The 18,749-nt window shown below is 35.4% G+C and overlaps 1 protein-coding gene across 1 annotated transcript; it reads left to right on the forward strand.

The window, feature by feature from the left end:
• The first annotated feature begins 267 nt into the window (after positions 1–267).
• On the forward strand, positions 268–7,953 carry LOC143606444 (ent-kaurene synthase 2, chloroplastic-like). The gene is made up of 12 exons (XM_077082214.1): positions 268–790; positions 864–1,044; positions 2,262–2,470; positions 2,538–2,655; positions 2,824–2,921; positions 3,009–3,223; positions 3,399–3,511; positions 4,996–5,094; positions 6,512–6,724; positions 6,806–6,947; positions 7,054–7,299; positions 7,371–7,953. Exons 1-12 carry the CDS (start codon positions 502–504, stop codon positions 7,683–7,685), a joined length of 2,238 nt encoding a protein of 745 aa, XP_076938329.1. The 5' UTR covers positions 268–501; the 3' UTR covers positions 7,686–7,953.
• Positions 7,954–18,749: the final 10,796 nt, after the last annotated feature.

Consider the following 18,749-nt stretch of genomic DNA (forward strand, 5'->3'; position numbering starts at 1 on the left):
AATAGTATGTATGTATGTATGTATGTATGTGCATCCCAAACTTGCATTGCTTCTAGCAGGGTGGGTCGATTATAAAAGAAATAATGTAGCTTGGGGCCTCCATGTCGCTTTTAGGATTTAACTTTGGATATTTTTCTATTTTCATCAGAAAAACAAAAAATCATTATATATAGAATGATTTTCTATCAAGTAAAGCTCACTCTATCTCTCTAATATACGTGATTTTAACTTTTGTAATGAAATTATTGTCGCTAAGAAACATGTATGTGACTATAATATTGACTTTCTAATTAAAATCGCATGTGAAGTCTTCAATCAGTTATTTATAGTTGGTTTTGTTAAAGGTTGGATGGGTTATTTTGTTAAAAAGTTAAAAATTTTGGAAAAGTTTTAGGCATAGATTAGCATTTCTAATTCACATCTTAAATTCTTAATCACTGTTTTTTCTTTGTTTTTACTTTAGCAGCTGCTTCACAGTCTAGAAAACACAATCACATTGTTATGGATATGACCAAAGAACGAATTCGTAAACTGTTCAGCAACGTCGAACTTTCCGTTTCATCATATGACACGGCGTGGGTTGCCATGGTCCCTTCTCCAAACTCTCCCAAGTCTCCTTGTTTCCCTGAGTGCCTAAACTGGTTAATGGATAATCAGCTTAATGATGGTTCATGGGGGCTTATTGATCACAATCCACCATCCCCATTACTTAAGGACACTCTTTCTTCAACGTTAGCATCTATTGTTGCATTGAGGAAATGGAATGTTGGAGAACACCAAATTAAGAAGGGTAGGGTATGCTTTCTCATTCTTGTTTGTCATTTGTTTTTATTATCTATTTAAACAATCAACTCATGTTGTAGGTCTATGTTTTATCGAGTCAAATATGGCTTCGGCTAATGACAAGAATCAACCGTCTCCAATTGGTTTCGACATTATATTTCCTCATATGCTTGAGTATGCTGTAAATTTGAACATAAAGCTCCCCCTAAAACAAGAAGATCTGAGTCTTATGCTACATGGAAGAGAATTGGAGCTCATGAGGTATGCATTTCTTCTTTTATTTTTTTCTAATGTCAACTGATACTAAGCGGGACAAGATCGAGTTAATATTGTTGATATGAGCTATAACTTACCCAGCCTCTCTCATTCTTCTCATCACTAGATCTTGGATCAAATTAATGGACCTTATTCGTTGTTGAGGTCTTTTCTTACATGTTTGATAGTGCCTGCATCATACTATGCGATGTGGTTTCCTTCATTATGTTAAACGTCACATCATTCGACAACCACATAGTCCTATTCTTCATGTCTAACTTTTTTCATTCTGTTTGAGACATCTTTCCTGGTTTTTCATCATCCAACACTATATCTTAGTCTTCCTGACAAAGTAGCACTCAACCTGCATCTTCCACCCACTAAATATTAACATTTTGTAATATTTAGTTTATAAATATGAATATTTATTGTGGGACCCACCACCTACTCTCTTCCCCTTTCTTCTTCCGAAACCCTAATTTCACAACCACATATGGTGCTCCACCTAAAAATCAATCAGACCTCAGTTTTGAAAGGAACTTCATCAGCTTCTTCTCTTAGGTTTTTTTTCAAACCACTAATTCGTAACTGAATCGATGCCCAAATGGATCCAAAGCCTTCATTCTATCGGAATGTGTACCAAAACGACACAATTCAAATTTAGTATTCAAAAAAACTCTTTAATGCTTACTCAAATCTTATCTTCATTTCTTAACAATCCACACGTCTCTTATGGTTCTTGATTCCTATTCCCCTCGATTTCAAAGGGCATAAAGATAAGAATCACCACCGCCCTTTCTATACCTTCATCGATTTCCGACAACAACCATTTTCCTCCTCCGCAGACGCCGTAAAGATGTTGTCGGAAGTCTAGCGATGATGTTCTGGAGAAAAGGTCCTCGTCGTGAGATCAGTTGTTGCAGCCACCCCATTTCGTGATGTCATTTCGGTTTTTAATGGTGTTATCTTACAGTGGAGGTGGTCTTTGTGTTTGTCGTACACTTTCCGACGAAAGCCTTCAAAGGCTTCAAAAGACTAGGACTAGGACTCTTAAATGGCTCCTAAACCCTAACAAACTTTTATTATAATTTTTAAATAAACATAACATAACAAGATAAATAAAATAGCCTTCATGGATGCAACTCACGTGCATGAATCACTTTTATTTGTTAACAAATATAGTACAAAGCCCCTCTTATATGTATTCATTTACACGTACGTAGATGTCTTTCAAAAGAGAGGGCAGCATACTTGCCATATATTTCAGAAGGACTCGGCAGTTTTTATGACTGGAAGATAGTGATGAAATACCAGATGAAGAATGGTTCGATTCTGAACTCGCCTTCATCATCAGCGGCTGCACTTATTCATCATCATAATGCCGGTTGTCTAGATTATCTAACTTCACTTTTGGATAAGTTTGGTAATGCAGGTACGTCATCAATATATATTTATCATCCATATCTTTCATTAATTTAACTACTTGTGGTGGATTATAGTCCCGACAGTTTACCCTGATTTATATGTCCGGCTTTACATGGTTGATCAACTTGAAAGATTGGGAGTCTCACGACATTTCATGATGGAAATTAAAACTGTTTTAGACGAAGCATACAGGTAGTTAACGCTCAATATGGTTAAATTAAGTGTGTTAATCTTTGATAACTAAAAACATTCTGAAAGCATTCAACACAATCGTTATCAATTTTCTCAACTACTACATTAACCACATGGAAAAGTCTTGAATTTTATTGGTTGGAAATCTAACAATAGCCACAAAACCAGTTCTTGGATGCAGAGGGACGGGCAAATATTCATGAATGCTGGGACCTGTGCACTCGCCTTTCGGGTATTAAGGACAAATGGTTATCAAATATCATCAGGTATATTTCACAATCACAAATAAAGGTAACTCATGTACCTATATATGTTGCTATCCTTATAGTTTCATCACTTGCCTTATGGTGTAGATCCGTTGGCTGAAATTATCCAACATGGGTCATACACGAGTCCACATGAAGAGCCTTTTGAAGACATATATGCAGCCCTAGAAGCTTATCAGGCATCACAGATTATATACCAAGATGAATTGGGTTTTGGAGAATTAAACTTGTTGTCAGCTGAGTTTCTTAAAAGGGAAATATCCACTGCTCAAAACACTCACTCTAAATACATCTACAAACAGGTAGTGTCTCCTTCTTAAGTATAATATTTGTTGTTTCTCTTTTCACTAACAAAACAACTTCAAATACTTCATGTCACCCATGCTCACTTCATCTTATTAATTTTGTAATTTTCAGCCACCCATGCTCACTTCATGTCTAACTTAATATTTGTAAATTGATTATTAAATAACTCAGGTGGACAATGCATTTAAGTTCCCTTTCTATGCCACTTTAGAACGCGTCTTCGCTAGAAGAAATATACAAAATTACATTGTAGATGACACAAGAACGTCGAAATCTACATATTGGTGAGTTTTAGATTGTAGGTTTTACGCAAAATTCACTTGACCGATTTTAGATTATTGTACTAAATAGTTCTGAATACAATACTCTCTATATGTGCATGGAAATTTTTTTTTAAAATGGAAAATTAGATAGGAGTGAAATGGTTTCTAGGATAGAGAAATGTTGGTGATGCTTGCAGGAGATCCGTCATTTGAAATGACGGATGTCAAATTAAATATAGACATTGTCAGTTCTTGTCTAATGAGTTGGACAATAATATGGTGTTCCGTCATTTGAAATGACGAATCTGACACATTTTTTGTGTGTTCTGCCATTTGAAATGGCGGGTGTCTGTTTCTCTAACTCGCTAGTTTCATAGGTGGTTCACCATTCATAAACTAGCTTACCCGTATATGTCAAAAGGTATTTTGACATATAGACATCTGCCATTTGAAATGGTATGTTTGATGTGTCTTCTTAACATCCGTCTTTCAAATGACAAGTGTGAATAGTATGAAAATTGGCTATGTACTAGCAATTCTGACTGATTGGCAACTCGGGAATTTGTCGTTTTATAATAGTATGACGACAACTATTCACGTATTAATAAATACATTTAGAGGATTGTTATAATTATTATTAGTTGTTTTAAAAATTAAAATAAAAGATAAAAAAATTAACAGAATTTAATATAAAAAATGAATATTTAAAAATTAACAAGAATATCTATTTCACATATTCAATAGCATGGGTTGTCAAATATGGATCAGATTTGATAGTAGATCACTGTTCACAATTGTCAATTGAAATGACGGACGTCAGACGATACTTGCCATTTCAAATAATAGAACTCTATATTATAAAAAAAACAAAACAAATGGCTTAACTAAGTTTTTATACTTATTATTTATTAATAAAAGTAATATTAACGTACTAATTAATAGTAACTAATAATACTAATTATTATAATTTTTAATAATAAAAGTAAAAACATATTAGTCTTTTTAATAACTCAAATTATATTTAGTAATTAATATTAATATTTTATAAATAAAGTCTTTTTTAAAAAGTAAAATAAAATAAAAAAACATATAAAACAAAAAATGAGACTAAGTGTATCAAAGTCATATATGGCAGTAACACTGTTCACACTTGTCATTTTAAATGGCGGATGTCGATATGTCAAAATACCTTTTGACATATACAGGTGAAGCTAGTTTCGAAATGGTGAACCGCGAGTCAAACTGGCAGGTCAAGAAACAGATATCCGTCATTTCAAATGGTGGAACACACCAAAAATGTGTCAGATCAGCCATTTCAAATGACGGAACACCATATTATTGTTCAACTCACCAGACAAGAACTGACAAGGTTTATATTTAATTTGACATACATCATTTCAAATGACAGATCTCCTACAAATCATCACTAACTTTTTTCTCTCTTAAAAACCATTTCACTCCTATCTTATTTTCCATTATAAAATTTTTTTCTATGTGTATGTCAGTTCACCAAATATTAGCAACAAGGATTACATAAGGTTGGCAGTCGAGGATTATAATGCATGTCAGTCTATTTATCGTGGAGAACTTAAAGTTCTTGAAAGGTAACTTATCTGTCTCCAACCCAGAAACTACAACTACCAGTATGCAATGTTTTAAAAACCGGTATTTTATTTGTACCGAATTGGGCTAAAAAACGGTATAACCAGGTGAACCGGGTTATACCGGGAGGTTCAAACGGTTGAATAGTTTACCTTATAATTTCCTATAAATGTAACTTCAATCCAAAAATAACCTAAAACTAAATGATTCATATAACAAAAAATAATACAAAAGTTAATCCATTTTAAAAATAATAATGCAAAAACACTCAATTTGAAAAATATAGTCCTAAAGTTTACACGTTTGAATGTTAATTGTTAGGTACTACAAAGCGATTACAATAAAGTGGCAGGAAAACGGGCAACAAGTTGCGCCGCAACCCCCTTTTGAAAGTAATTTTGAAAATATTTGGGCCGCAAATATCAAAAAATTCTCGGGCTTAAAACTGGTTTGCCGGTAAAAACCGGTATTTTAGACAAAAACCGCCAGTACGATGTTTTAGTAACGGTTAAAAATACCGAACTCAAAATACCGGCCTACTGTGCGAAATCCGGTTTAACCGGTTGAACCGGCCAGTTTGAACCGGTTTTTAAAACACTGCCGGTAAGGGTCGTAACCGATATTTTAGATGCCTTAAACGAGTACTGGAAAAAAAGACCATTATATATAATTACAATAAAGACGTGATTGAAAAACGACCCATAATGGAAAAACATCCAATACAATAATACTTTAACGTACAATAGGTACGCGAATCAATTTTTCACGAAATCGACCCATGAAATCACATCCAAACATCTATGAATCGTCGATGCATATCCAATTAATAATCATTGGTTCACCGAAAAAACAGTTTTGAATGGTTAATCGATCAATTTTTCACTTTTTTCACGAAAACCGTTTTGGAGCGTTTTTTTAGCGTTTTAGGTTTTTGGCTAAGCGTTTTTTGAGCCTTTAGTACTTTTGCCTTTGTTTTTTCCTTAGAGCGTCTCGCGCACCTATCTACGTTAAGGCATTAGCGTACAGTATCTTTACCCTATATGTTTACTATAAAGATGCGATCGCAAATCATTCAACGTTAATCCTTGATGTGACGACTTTTTAAATTCTAACTTGGGCTTAATCTGGATTAAACGTATCGTGGAATGTGGAGTGTGGAGTGTGGACTACTGGGCATAAACCTTTGTTAGTTAACTTGGCTAAGTATCACATTATAGGTAATTGTGCCTGGAGTATTTTTGTTTTAACTGATCACCAAAGGCTTAAGTAAATGGATTCAATTTTTTAAAATTAATGGCCCAACTTAAAAACATACCTAAATTACCAATAATTTTATATTATATACTTTTTAAAGTATTTTGGGTGCTGCTAGTGTTAATGTTAATTTGTATTTGTACGATACACTATTTGTGTTGGTAGATGGGTGGTAGAGAATAAATTGGACAAGATTAATTCTAGGCAGAGGATGGGCTACTGTTACTTCTCTGCTTCTTCAGTTTTTTCTTCTCCTGAACTATCAGATGCTCGTATTACGTTTTCAAAAGCTAGCTTCCTTGTCGTCGTCTTGGATGACTTTTTTGATGTTGAAGGATCTATGGATGACTTGGTGAACATAATTCAGTGTGTTAAAAAGTACATTATCTATGATTAATTATATATTTATATATGAGACTCTTATTTGAGGTTCCTAAGGGTTGCTCTTATCATCTTTAGATGGAATGTAAATGTCGACACTGATTGCTGTTCAAAGGAAGTTCGCATTCTGTTTTTGGCAATAAAAGATGTTGTGTCTTGGATAGGAGACACGGCTTATAAATGGCAAGAACGAGACGTAACAAGTCATGTTATTCAATGTGTAGGATAAAATCCTTCAACCCATAATCTAGCCTTCTATACATCGCTTATTTTTTAGACAGTGTTATATCGGTGTTCATTATTGATATGTTTTTTTCTTTTTGTAGTGGTTGGAAGTGTTGTATAGTATGTTAACCGAAGCTAAATGGGCTAGAGATAGTGTTGATCCAACAATGAACGAGTACCTAGAAAATGGTTATGTATCTTTCGCGTTAGGCACATTCGTACTTTCTTCTCTTTACTTTATTGGTCCAAAACTTTCAGAGGAAATTGTTCAAAGCTCTGAATATCACAACTTATATGAGGTAATGAGCACTCACGGCCGACTTCTTAATGACATCAGAAGCTACAAGGTAGATGTTTTTACGTCGTAAACTTTTAATGATGTCGAAAATGCTACTACTAATGGGTTATGTTTATGTAGAGAGAATTAAAAGATGACAAACTCAATGTTGTGACATTGCACAAGAATTATGGAAAGAGTGGGACTACGGAAGAAGATATCGTAGTAGAGATTAAGACGTGGATCGATAATCTGGAGAAAAAGCTAATGCAATTAGTTCTAGAAACAAAGGAAAGTAGTGTTCCAAAAGCTTGCAAAGATGTATTTTGGAAAACGAGTCTTGCGAATGCCTTTTTTTATGCAACAGACGATGGATTCACTGGAAATAACCTTCTTGATACCGTGGAGGAAGTCATGTATGAACCAGTATCCATGCTTATGAAGCTAACTGAATAATCATCATTGCATGATTATACCATGGTGTTCTTATTTAAGAATGATTCAATCAATGTCTGACATAAAACTTGATCACATGCACGTTTTATTTGTTTAAGTAACTTTGAATTTTAAATAAGGGCTTACCCGGTTGTGGTTGATATTAGTTGAGTGTTGTGGTTGAATCGGTATTAGTTGTGTTCCCTATTTATTTTGACTACTTTGCAATTGTAATGTGCACTTTCAATAATAAACAAGTTCCTATCTTTGAGTCATTCATTGTGTTATTTATTATATATATACAATTTCCAAAAGAAAATTATCTCACAGAATAACTATTCATTTAAAATTCTGCATGAAACTTTGTACATTATGCTTATTATGTTATAAATTACATGATGCAATTTTTTTTGAACCTTTGTAAATAGGTCATCTTTTTGTCTGCATATGTTAATAAATATTAGTTTTGATAACTGGATCAAGTACCACTCAAATTTATATAAACTATTTCATTAGTTTAGTTACCAATACATGTATAAATATTTTAAAATTCACTAGAGTTATTGAGCAACTTTCTTTAAAAACAAACAAATCCATTGTCTTTTCCTTCATGTAAAAAATGATACTTTTCATTAGTTTATTTATCAACCTGGTAAAACTTTTATTTTTCGTAAAAAAAAACCCCAAAAAAATTAACAATCTAATTGACAATTTTTTATATTTCACATGGGAGTTACTGTGCTTAACGTGTATGCGTGGTTTAACGTTTTCAAGGCTGCTTTTGGTGCGGTTTAATCAGGGCCATCTCCGAGGATGCGGGTTGCCTCAAGGGCCCCGTGCAAGAAAAAAAAATTGACCCCTATATATTAAACTTGCTTTTAAAGAGAAACCAAAAAAGTTGCTCGGATTAATCTATTTGGACAAAAAGACATACTTTTTGTTCTTTTTACACGAAATTGGAATTTTATAAATTTGGGCTTTGCTTTTAAAAAACTATATATATATATAAAAGATTTTAATACAAACAAAAAAATTAACCCAAGCAATAAAAAGAAAATAGTTAAGTGCCATTTTGTTACCTGTGGTTTATACAATTACGCAACTTTGGTACCATTTTTTAATTAATTGCAAATGGCTACCTGACTTTTCTAAAACTTACAAATTTAGTACTATTTTCTAACCTCGTTAATTTAGTCTGTTAAGTCAGGGGCTTTTCGTAATTTTATTTTTTTTATTTGTTTTTCCTTTTCTTTTAAATGACTTTTGATCATTATCTCCCTTTATTATACCCATAAAACCCTAAAAACACTCTTCACCACCACTCCTGATCATAGATGATAACCACTAGTCATCGAATCTTCAAACAAATAAAATCAAATTCTTGTTCAATCGGTCGACCATAACCACTCTTCATCTCTAAATATGACCGAATTGTGGGTTGTTCGACATGAATCGTTTGACTTTGAACCTGTGGTTGAATCCGGTTAGTAAAAATCAAATTCTTGTTCAACCATCTTGTTGTTTAATCTTCCTCTTTGATCCTAATATGTTTGTTTACTTTAAAATCTCAGCAAACAATCCGTACAATTTCAAATTTCAGCAAACAATCACACAAACTCCTAAATCAACATATGCAGTAATAATTAACTAATTATATTATTATAAACACAAACTAACTGATTTAGAAGCTTTATCGGTCACAGCACACGTAATATTCGTCCATCGGACTGTAATCGGATACACTTTAACCGAAACCGAAGCTTCATAATCTGAAACTGGGCCAGGGCCGGAAAAGAGACGGAGGAGTAACACCGCAGCGAAGGCGGCCAGAATTTGGCCTACACCGCCACCGGTGCCGGATATTTTAAACATATTGGTTTGGAGTGTTTGCTGCACACATAAAAGACGAATGGTGATGAAGAGTGTTTTTAGGGTTTTATGGGTATAATAAAGGGGATAATGATCAGGAGTCCTTTAAAAAGTAAAGGATAAACAAATTATAAGGAGTGTTTAAAAGAAAAGGATAAATAAATAAAAAAACAAAATTACGAAAGAGCCACTGACTTAACGGACTAAAATTGATGAGGTTTGAAAAAAGTACTAAATTTGCAAGTTTTAGAAAAGTCAGATAGCTATTTACAATAAATTCAAAAATGGTATCAAAGTTGTGTAATTGTACAAATCACAGGTACTAAAATGACACTTATCTCAAAGAAAAAAATCATGTTGTAGCACATTCAAGTTCTGGGAAAAAAGAGCAATTCAAGTTTTGGGAAAAAAAAAGAAAAAAAGGGTGTAGTAACCATGAATTGAACCTGAGTGTAGAGCATGAAAACAACACAACATATCATATGTGCTTTAAGACATGTTCGCATTAATTCCGTTTGTATCTAATTAATGTATTCGAACTTTGGAATTTTTTATTTTGGGCCCCCAAACTTTTTGGGGCATGTGCGGTCGCACGGGCTGCACAGCCCTTAGGCTGGCCCTGGGTTAAATGTCATCGCTACAACTTTTCTTATCGATACCTAACCTTTAGGATCATTAAAAAAAACTTGCTTATATAATAACGTAACATGTAAGATTTGTATCAAAATATGATTGAATGTTTGTTAATCTAACGACTAGGGCATTATATTGTTAAGTAGATTGCTTTGTTTTATATCAAATGATTTTTTTCATGATTTACCCCGCCGCAGCGTGGGGGTCACATTACTAGTTTATATATATATATATATATATATATATCTACAATTTCAGGGGTCGGTGGGCATAACTGGTAGTAAGCTATGCTATTGAATTTGTAAGCACGTGTCCCACCATGCTATATTCTGAATTCAGTTGCCACTTCACCCTCATTGCCGGCTCATTTTCATGAATTCGTCTGTCACCGCGTTCAGAAACACCATACCTTGGCGGTACAGGTCTTATTCGTTGATCGTCTTCGTCTTGGTACCTGCGCTTGATTTGATCAGCCCCAACCTACGCTTCGGTCTACGGTGGAGATGTTGCGTGAGGCGGTGGTAATAAGCGACAAGTGACAATCTCAAGTCATTATCAGCGAATGCTTAAGGTAAGTTTGTAACTTCTACAATCGTTTTTCGTTTAATGCTCAGTCGCCACATAGCTGATTTAGGGTTTACTTTGAAATTAACATTCGGTATGATTTTTAACTGGTTTGTTTTCTTCTTAATCTCTCTTATAATGAGTTAATTTCTTGATTTAGGGTTGAATTTTGATTTTGATATTAGGTTTGATTTACGGAAGATAGATAGAGTTGAATTGGTTTCTTTCTGATATATGATAACAAATTGGAGTCAGTTTCTTAAAACATACTATTGAGCAAATTTATATGTAATAATAACACCAGCTGTCCTCTTGGAGTTATGTGATTACAACGGTTAGTAAAGGATAATTGCGCATTTAGGAAATTTGGTTTGGATCTTTTGTGAAATGGTTTAATTAATAGTTCTTATGTTTATGTACATGATCACTTGCAGGGAGGACAAGAGAATTTTGTACAACAATGTATTTTATGCAGCTTTTGGTGATGGATGATAAGGTAATTGTATTTTTTAATGTTGTCATGAAAGCTTTCATTTGAGAAATTTATAGTCTTTGCATAATGGGCTTTAGACAATTAATCTTTTTTCTTAGTTTTATGACTTTTATCATTTTTGTGTAATGGGCTTTAGACATTTAGTATATGTTTGATATAAAACTGGAAACACATTAATCAGTTACTTTAGCCACCACCGGTGGCAGTGGTTGGTCATCTGCTCTCCGGATTATCACACTATCAGTAATATTACCGGGTTCAATTTCTGAACCCTAGGTGACGGTGGTGGTGGTAGTGGTTTGATGGGGCTGTTCAAGCCATGGTTTGTGAGCCGGTTGCCGGGTCATGGTCGTTTTCCATTAGCTATTGCATTGTTAGTTTTGTTGGCTTCCGGCGTTGTGTGTTCCTTTCCGTCTTTGCAAGTTTGATGCTATTGAACATTCCTTTTTATTCGTATACAGCTAATGCATGTGTTCTCTACTGCCTACTGCAAAGTCATACCTGGGGAGGCAGTTGTGACTCAACATCGACTACTAGTGACAGATATAGCCTTCAGAAATAAGCTGACTGTTCGAGAGAAGAAAGGTACACCGAGAATTCGATGGGGAAATTTGAAGGACGAAAATTTCCTACTGTTTAAGGATAAACTCATACTGCATACGCGGGCTCGACTAAATGGGGACTCAACTCATATATGGGAAGCTATGGAGACAAAGATCATCCAAGTAGCAAAGGAGACTCTCGGGGTCACAACAGGAAAGACAAGTGGGCATAAGGAGTCTTGGTGGTGGAATGACGCAGTGCAAGACAAGATAAGGGACAAACAAGGATGTTTTAGGGAGCTAATGAGGTGCACGAATGAGGTGGAGCGAGTGGAATTGAGGGACAACTACAAAACGGCCAAGATAGAGGCGAAGAAGACAGTGGCGGAAGCAAAGAAGGCGGCCTTTAAACGGATGTATGAAAGTCTAGAAACAAAAGAGGGGGAACATGCTATGTTTAAGATTGCCAAAGCCAGGGAGCGTAGAAGGCAAGATCTAGGACCGGTGAAGTTCATAAAGGATACAGATGGGCATGTACTGGTCAAGGAGCAGGACATCAAGCTAAGATGGCAAACCTACTTCCACAATCTTTTTAACAATGGGAGAACTTACCAAGAAGAACATGACAACACAAACTTTCAACGACAACAATCGAATAACTGCTACTGCCGACGGATCACACGAGAAGAGGTGAAGGATGCACTTAGGAGGATGGGAAGGTCTAAGGCGGTTGCCCAGACAACATACCCATCGAGGTGTGGAAGTGTCTGGGGGAGGAAGGAGTCATGTGGTTAACTACTCTGTTCAATAGTATTCTCAAATCAGGTAAGATGCCAGACCAGTGGAGGAGCAGCGTTGTAGTTCCTATCTATAAGAACAAAGGAGACGCCCAATGTTGTGGTAACTACCGAGGAATCAAACTACTAAGTCATACTATGAAGCTATGGGAAAGAGTGATTGAGGGTAGACTTAGACGAGAAACTCAGGTTATGGTCAACCAATTTGGCTTCATGCTGGGGCGTTCCACCACAGAGGCAATACACCTTATAAGAAGATTAATGGAAAAGTATAGGGAGAAGAAGCGTGATCTACATATGGTGTTTATTGACCTAGAAAAGGCCTACGACAGTGTGCCACGACAGGTGCTCTGGGAGTGCTTAGAGGGTAGAAGAATGCCCAGGAAATACATAGAGATAATTATGGATATGTATACCAGGAGTGAAACAAGTGTCCGTGCGCCAGTGGGGGATACTGATTTCTTTCTTGTAGAGGTGGGTCTTCACCAGGGGTCAGCGTTGAGCCCGTTTCTTTTTGCAGTAGTCTTGGATGAGTTGTCAAAGTCGATTCAGGGGACTCTCCCGTGGTGCATGATGTTCGCAGACGATATTGTGTTACTTGCTGAGAAAAAACAAGATCTAAACATGAGGCTTGAGGAGTGGCGAACAGCCTTAGAGACAAAAGGTTTAAAGATTAGCCGATCTAAGACGGAGTACCTCCACTGTGATTTTGGTGGGATAAACGACAATGAAGACGCACAGATCACAATTGAAGGGCAGGTGGTCCCGCAGGTAACGAAGTTCAAGTATTTAGGATCTTTTGTACAGAGCGATGGGGAATTAGACAGTGATGTGACCCACCGAGTTCAGGTAGGATGGTGTAGATGGAAAGCAGCCACAGGTATATTGTGCGACAAGAGTTTCCCGACTAAACTAAAGGGAAAATTCTATAGGGTGGCAGTTAGACCTGCAATGCTATATGGAACAGATTGTTGGGCCATCAAGAAGGCACAAGTGCGGAAGATGGAGGTAGCAGAAATGAGAATGCTACGTTGGATGTGTGGGCACACAAGGCTAGACCGAATAAGAAACGTTGTGTTTCGCGAGAGATTAGGGGTGTCGAACATAGCAGACAAGATAAGAGAGTGGAGAATGAGATGGTTTGGACATGTAAAGAGAAGACAGACGACGAATCCTGTTAGATCCGTAGAAAACATTACTATAGAGGGGAGGAGGGGTAGAGGACGACCGAAATTGACTTGGGATGAGAGGATTAGGCAGGATTTGATAGACCTAAACCTCTCCGAGGACATGGTTGAGGATAGGAATTCGTGGAGAAGTAGAATTAAAGTTAAGGATTTTTAGAGAGAATTGAATACCTTAGGGCTTAGACTTAACTTATTTAGGTCACATACCATAATGGTATTTCCCTTACATATATTATTATTATTTTTATAATTATTATTAGCTTTTATTTAGCTGTTAAACTGTGATCTTATTATTAATATTATTATAATTAGTATTAGTTTTTATATAACTGTTAAACTTTGATTTCCTTTATTTTGCTTCATACACATGTACCTAGAGCCGAGGGTCTCTCTGGAAGCCACCTCTTTATTCCTTTGGATAGAGGTACGGTGTGCCTACATCCCACCCTCCCCAGACCCTACTTATAGCTTTGCTGTTGGTGGGATTTTACTGGGCATGATTGATTGATATATTGATTGATTTTTTTGTAATTTTCGTTTCAGAATATTAGGATTACGTGTTTTGTGAAATAAATGGCCGCTGCATACAGGGATTTCTACTAGATTTTGTGTTTTGTGGGATTTTGTTGTTTGATGAGGGAGAAACAAGATTTTTGTCGGTGATGATTAAATGTAGGGTGACCGAAAACTCTTTTTGTACATCCTATCTGCATCTTTGCTTGGCAATCCAGATGGCAAGTATTTTGCAACTGTTTTTGCAGCCATGGTGGATTTGGGCCGGAGGAAATTTCGTTGCTACATATCTGAGCCTCATCACTTATGGTTGTAGTGCAACTCACTGTTTGGTTATTTGGTTTGTGGATGTTGTGTGCCTTTTTCTAAAAAGATATGTGTAACTGTCTAACTTTTACTTCATTAATTTATATCTTTGTAATGCAAATTTCTGGTATGGTTGCAATTTAGCAGATCAGCTGTGGAGGTTGTCATGCTGATGAGTGTTCTTACTACTGTTTAACTAAAGTTTATGAAACGTTATATTATGAATATAATCTATTTATTGAAATTGGATAAATTTAAATTTTTAGTTAGGAATGGAAACATATGATTTTGGTAAAGATCATATAATTTTGAACTTCAGTTAACGGCGTGAATTTAGTTGTTGACTAAATTGGTTAACAATAGTATTAAGTGATGTAAATACTTTTTTGTGTGTTTTGCAAAATATAGATGGGGACAGACCCACTTTGATGGTCTGTAACAAGCATTTCAGTTGTTTCATGAGTGGGAGGTTAAAATTGTGATTAACAGTTCACTTGGGCAAGACCATCAAAACCATGTACAACATCCTCAACATGAGTATTCTTCCAGGTATTAAACTCCAAGACCAAAATATCTTTCATTGTTAGTTAATGTAACAAATATGTGCGGTTCACAATATCACATGCTTGGTGTAGTCTCAGCGGTTTGATTTCATTTCAAGTATTTTAGAGTCGGACACAATTGATTCAAGGGGACTTTCACATCATTATATACACATTGAAGCAATGCACCTGCTGATATATATGTTGCATAAAGCCATAAATAGATGACAGAAAAATAAGATGATAGATTATTATGGTGATGCCATTATATGCTTTTAGTTGTATTATCAATATAACATGACAAAATGGCCAACGCCAATGTTTTTATGCACTTAGTTATTATTTTGGGATAACTGATCTCTAAACACATATTTAATTGCGGCGGGGCAAAATACTAGGATATATACATTTACATCTAAAGTTGTGCTTTAAAGTTATACGTTCCGCATTAAAAGTTGTATACGGTTAGACGTGTGTAGTCACCACTTCTTCGTCTCACCTTCAGCCCACGTGTATGTGACTCCTTTTCCTTTCTTGCCACCACCGCAACGAAAATACATCATGAATCCTAATCTCTCTCACTTCACTCTCTTTGTTTAAACTCCAACGCCATAGATGGGTTCCATCGATCTGCTGAAAACTTCCCGATATCATACTAAAAAACAGGTTATTTTCATTCTTCCTTTTGTTTTCGTTATCGATTTTGACAATCATAAATTCTGAGCCTAATTGTAGTTGACAAAAAATGGCCGTTCGGAATCCTGACGTGGGATGAGCAAGGTTGGTTTCTTTCTGTTGTTAAATTACCAAACTGTGATTCCACGGTTGTCTTAGATTTGAGGCGATCATTGTTTTGTTGATGGCGGTGACAGATTTATTATGTGTATGCGGTGTTGTTTTATGGCTGCCGATTGGTAGTTGTTTACCTTGCACATCTGCTTTCTCTCTCTATATGCTGTTGCCAGCGGTTTTCTGGCCGTTTATGGCGATCGGTGGTTTGTGTTGATGGATGGGTTAGTTTCTTCCGTTTTGCTTGGCAATCGGTGTGTTCTCTATTAATTTGATCGTCGACGTGTAGCATCGATAATCACTAACTACTCATCGTTCTTATTTGTCATGGCTATAGTGGATACCGTTCTTAGGTCAATTGAATTACATTATTTAACGACGACATTTGAATTTGTTCTTGCAGTCGATTGAGGTCCCAATTTTGATTCTGGTATACACTTTCTTTCGAAAATGAACAAAGACGAGTGGTTTTTATACGGACACGAGAGCATCTATTATGTAAGTTTTGATGTTCTTTTAGTATATTATATATGTTGATCAAGTGGAGGTTCTATCTCTGTATATGTGAGCTGGTGTAGGGGTGTTTGCAATACCAGTGACATAAATACAACCCGAATCGACCCCTTAAGAGATAAAACATTTAGAGAAAATCGTCAAGAGTTTGACCCATCAGAGATAATTGTAACCTGAATCAAGCTGTTAAGATGTCAAACGTAACCCAGATCAAGCCGTTAGAAAAAAATTTTTAGCACGACTCCGAACCGTTAGATAAACATACCTGAGTTTGACCCGTTAGATAAACCTTACCCGACTTTTTCTAATTTTTTTTTTTTGCAATATAACTGGGCCAACAAAACTTTTTCGGTGTAAACAACTATATGAAGATAACGCTTTCTGATTCTCTTTGTCCTGGAATTAACAAAGTGAAGTGGCAAATTGAAGGTATACAAACTTCTTTGAAACACATTATTAATTATTATATAAACTAAGATTCATGTGTACTAGGCCCGTTTAGATTGTTAGACACCCTAACATGATTTGTTCTCACATTTTGCCCAATCACTCATGATCTTATAAATGGTGACAGTATTCCTTGGCATTCAAGAAATAGTGAATACTAATTGTATGCTGGGAAAAATATTAAAAATATTTAATATGAAAGTTACATATTAGTTCTCTGATTGTAATGATATAATGCATTTTATCCAGATCATTGTCATGCCTATGTCAATACTGAACACAGTTTTGTTCCTGTCGATGATCATATGCAAGTAAATACAATTTGTTGCTGCATGTGTACATGGGGTATCATGTAAATGATAATACCATGTTGTTTAACAACTCAGTGGAAAAGATCATGTCCTCAATCATTTGACCGAGGTTACCTCATGCATCTTGCGATCAGTATGGTTGAAATGCCGAGGTAAACATCTTCATTTCGTCTATCCACCTCATGATTATGAAACCAGTTTGAAAACGGTCACCTAGGTAATTTGGTTACCGTTGGGTCGACTAAAAACACTTTTTATCATTTTTTAAATTCATTATGTGATTTGTGGCATTGCCTAATTCTGAACTTTGCAGCCTCATGTAAAGGTAAAGCCAAAAAAGAAGAGTTTTATGACTGCAGGAGCAAAAATTGTGTGGATGTGGGCTTTGGTATTGTATTTGTAAGGACTAAGGTCAAATTTGAAAGGGTTAATATGAGAATGGCAATTTGTGGTGGTTTTTATCTGTTGTAAATTGTAACAGGTGTGCAAACACCCATCTTGAAATGGTACGATTATGTCATGCCCGTTGACAATCTCATTAGATTTCATTCGTTCATTTAAATCGATCGCACCTCTCCCCCACCCCACCCCCACCCCGGGAACGCGGGGGGTCAAAATACTAGTTTGTTAATCATTTGCATTCTGTGATCTTAAATACCAACATATGCAAATATGAAACGTCGAGCACGAATTAATTAACATACGTGTATGAACGCCATACTTACTAATAATTCCTTTTTTATTTTTAAAGCATTAGTTTAAAAGAGAACTCTTAAAATCTATGTTAGGGGTGTGCATGGTGCGGTTCGATGCGGTTTTTGATTAAAACCAAACCAAAAACAAAACTTTCGGTTTTATGATTTTTTAATAGTGTTTGGTTTCGGTTTTTGATTTTTGGGTTCGGGTCAGCTTTGGATGCGGTTTTTTTTGGTTTTACCAATCGAGCCGAAACATTTTGGCCCAAAAATACTTAACCCAAGATATTGAGATTGGGCATAATATTTTTTTTTCTTTAAACTAATGATTAATATAATATTGAATATTTAGGCTTCAAATAGTAAAGGCTAATAAAAGATACATTTATAATCAAAAATCAAAATTAAAACTAAAAGTACTAGTATTATTAGTTATTAACCGTATGTAGTAACCAAATATATCTGTTATTAACCATATGTTAAAACTAAACAAATGGCCGTCGGTAGATTTCGTTTAATGGTTACGGTTAAGATATTATGGTTATTTCAATTTTGTTGGTTTTGTGGTTCGGTTTTTTCGGTTCTTAACAAATTACAAAACCGAACCAAAACCAATATTTTGGTTTTAGCTACAGTTCAAAACCGAACGTCGGTTTCTAATTCGGTTTGGTTTTTTTGGTTTGGATTTTTTGGTTTTATCGGTTTTATGCACACCCCTAACCTAAGTAGTTATGATCAAAATTTTCAAGTAAGTCATTCAAACGTTTGATTTGTATAATAATTTATCTATGTCATTATGCATGCAAACATATTAAGAGATATACAAAGTCAAATGAAGATTGAGTTCGAGATGCAAGATCTCAGAATGCTATCTTATTATTTAG

This window comes from Bidens hawaiensis, unplaced genomic scaffold, assembly GCF_021521415.1.
Source record: "Bidens hawaiensis isolate Kalapana, Puna unplaced genomic scaffold, B.hawaiensis_p1.1 tig00074842_1, whole genome shotgun sequence".
NCBI classification, from domain to species: domain Eukaryota; kingdom Viridiplantae; phylum Streptophyta; class Magnoliopsida; order Asterales; family Asteraceae; genus Bidens; species Bidens hawaiensis.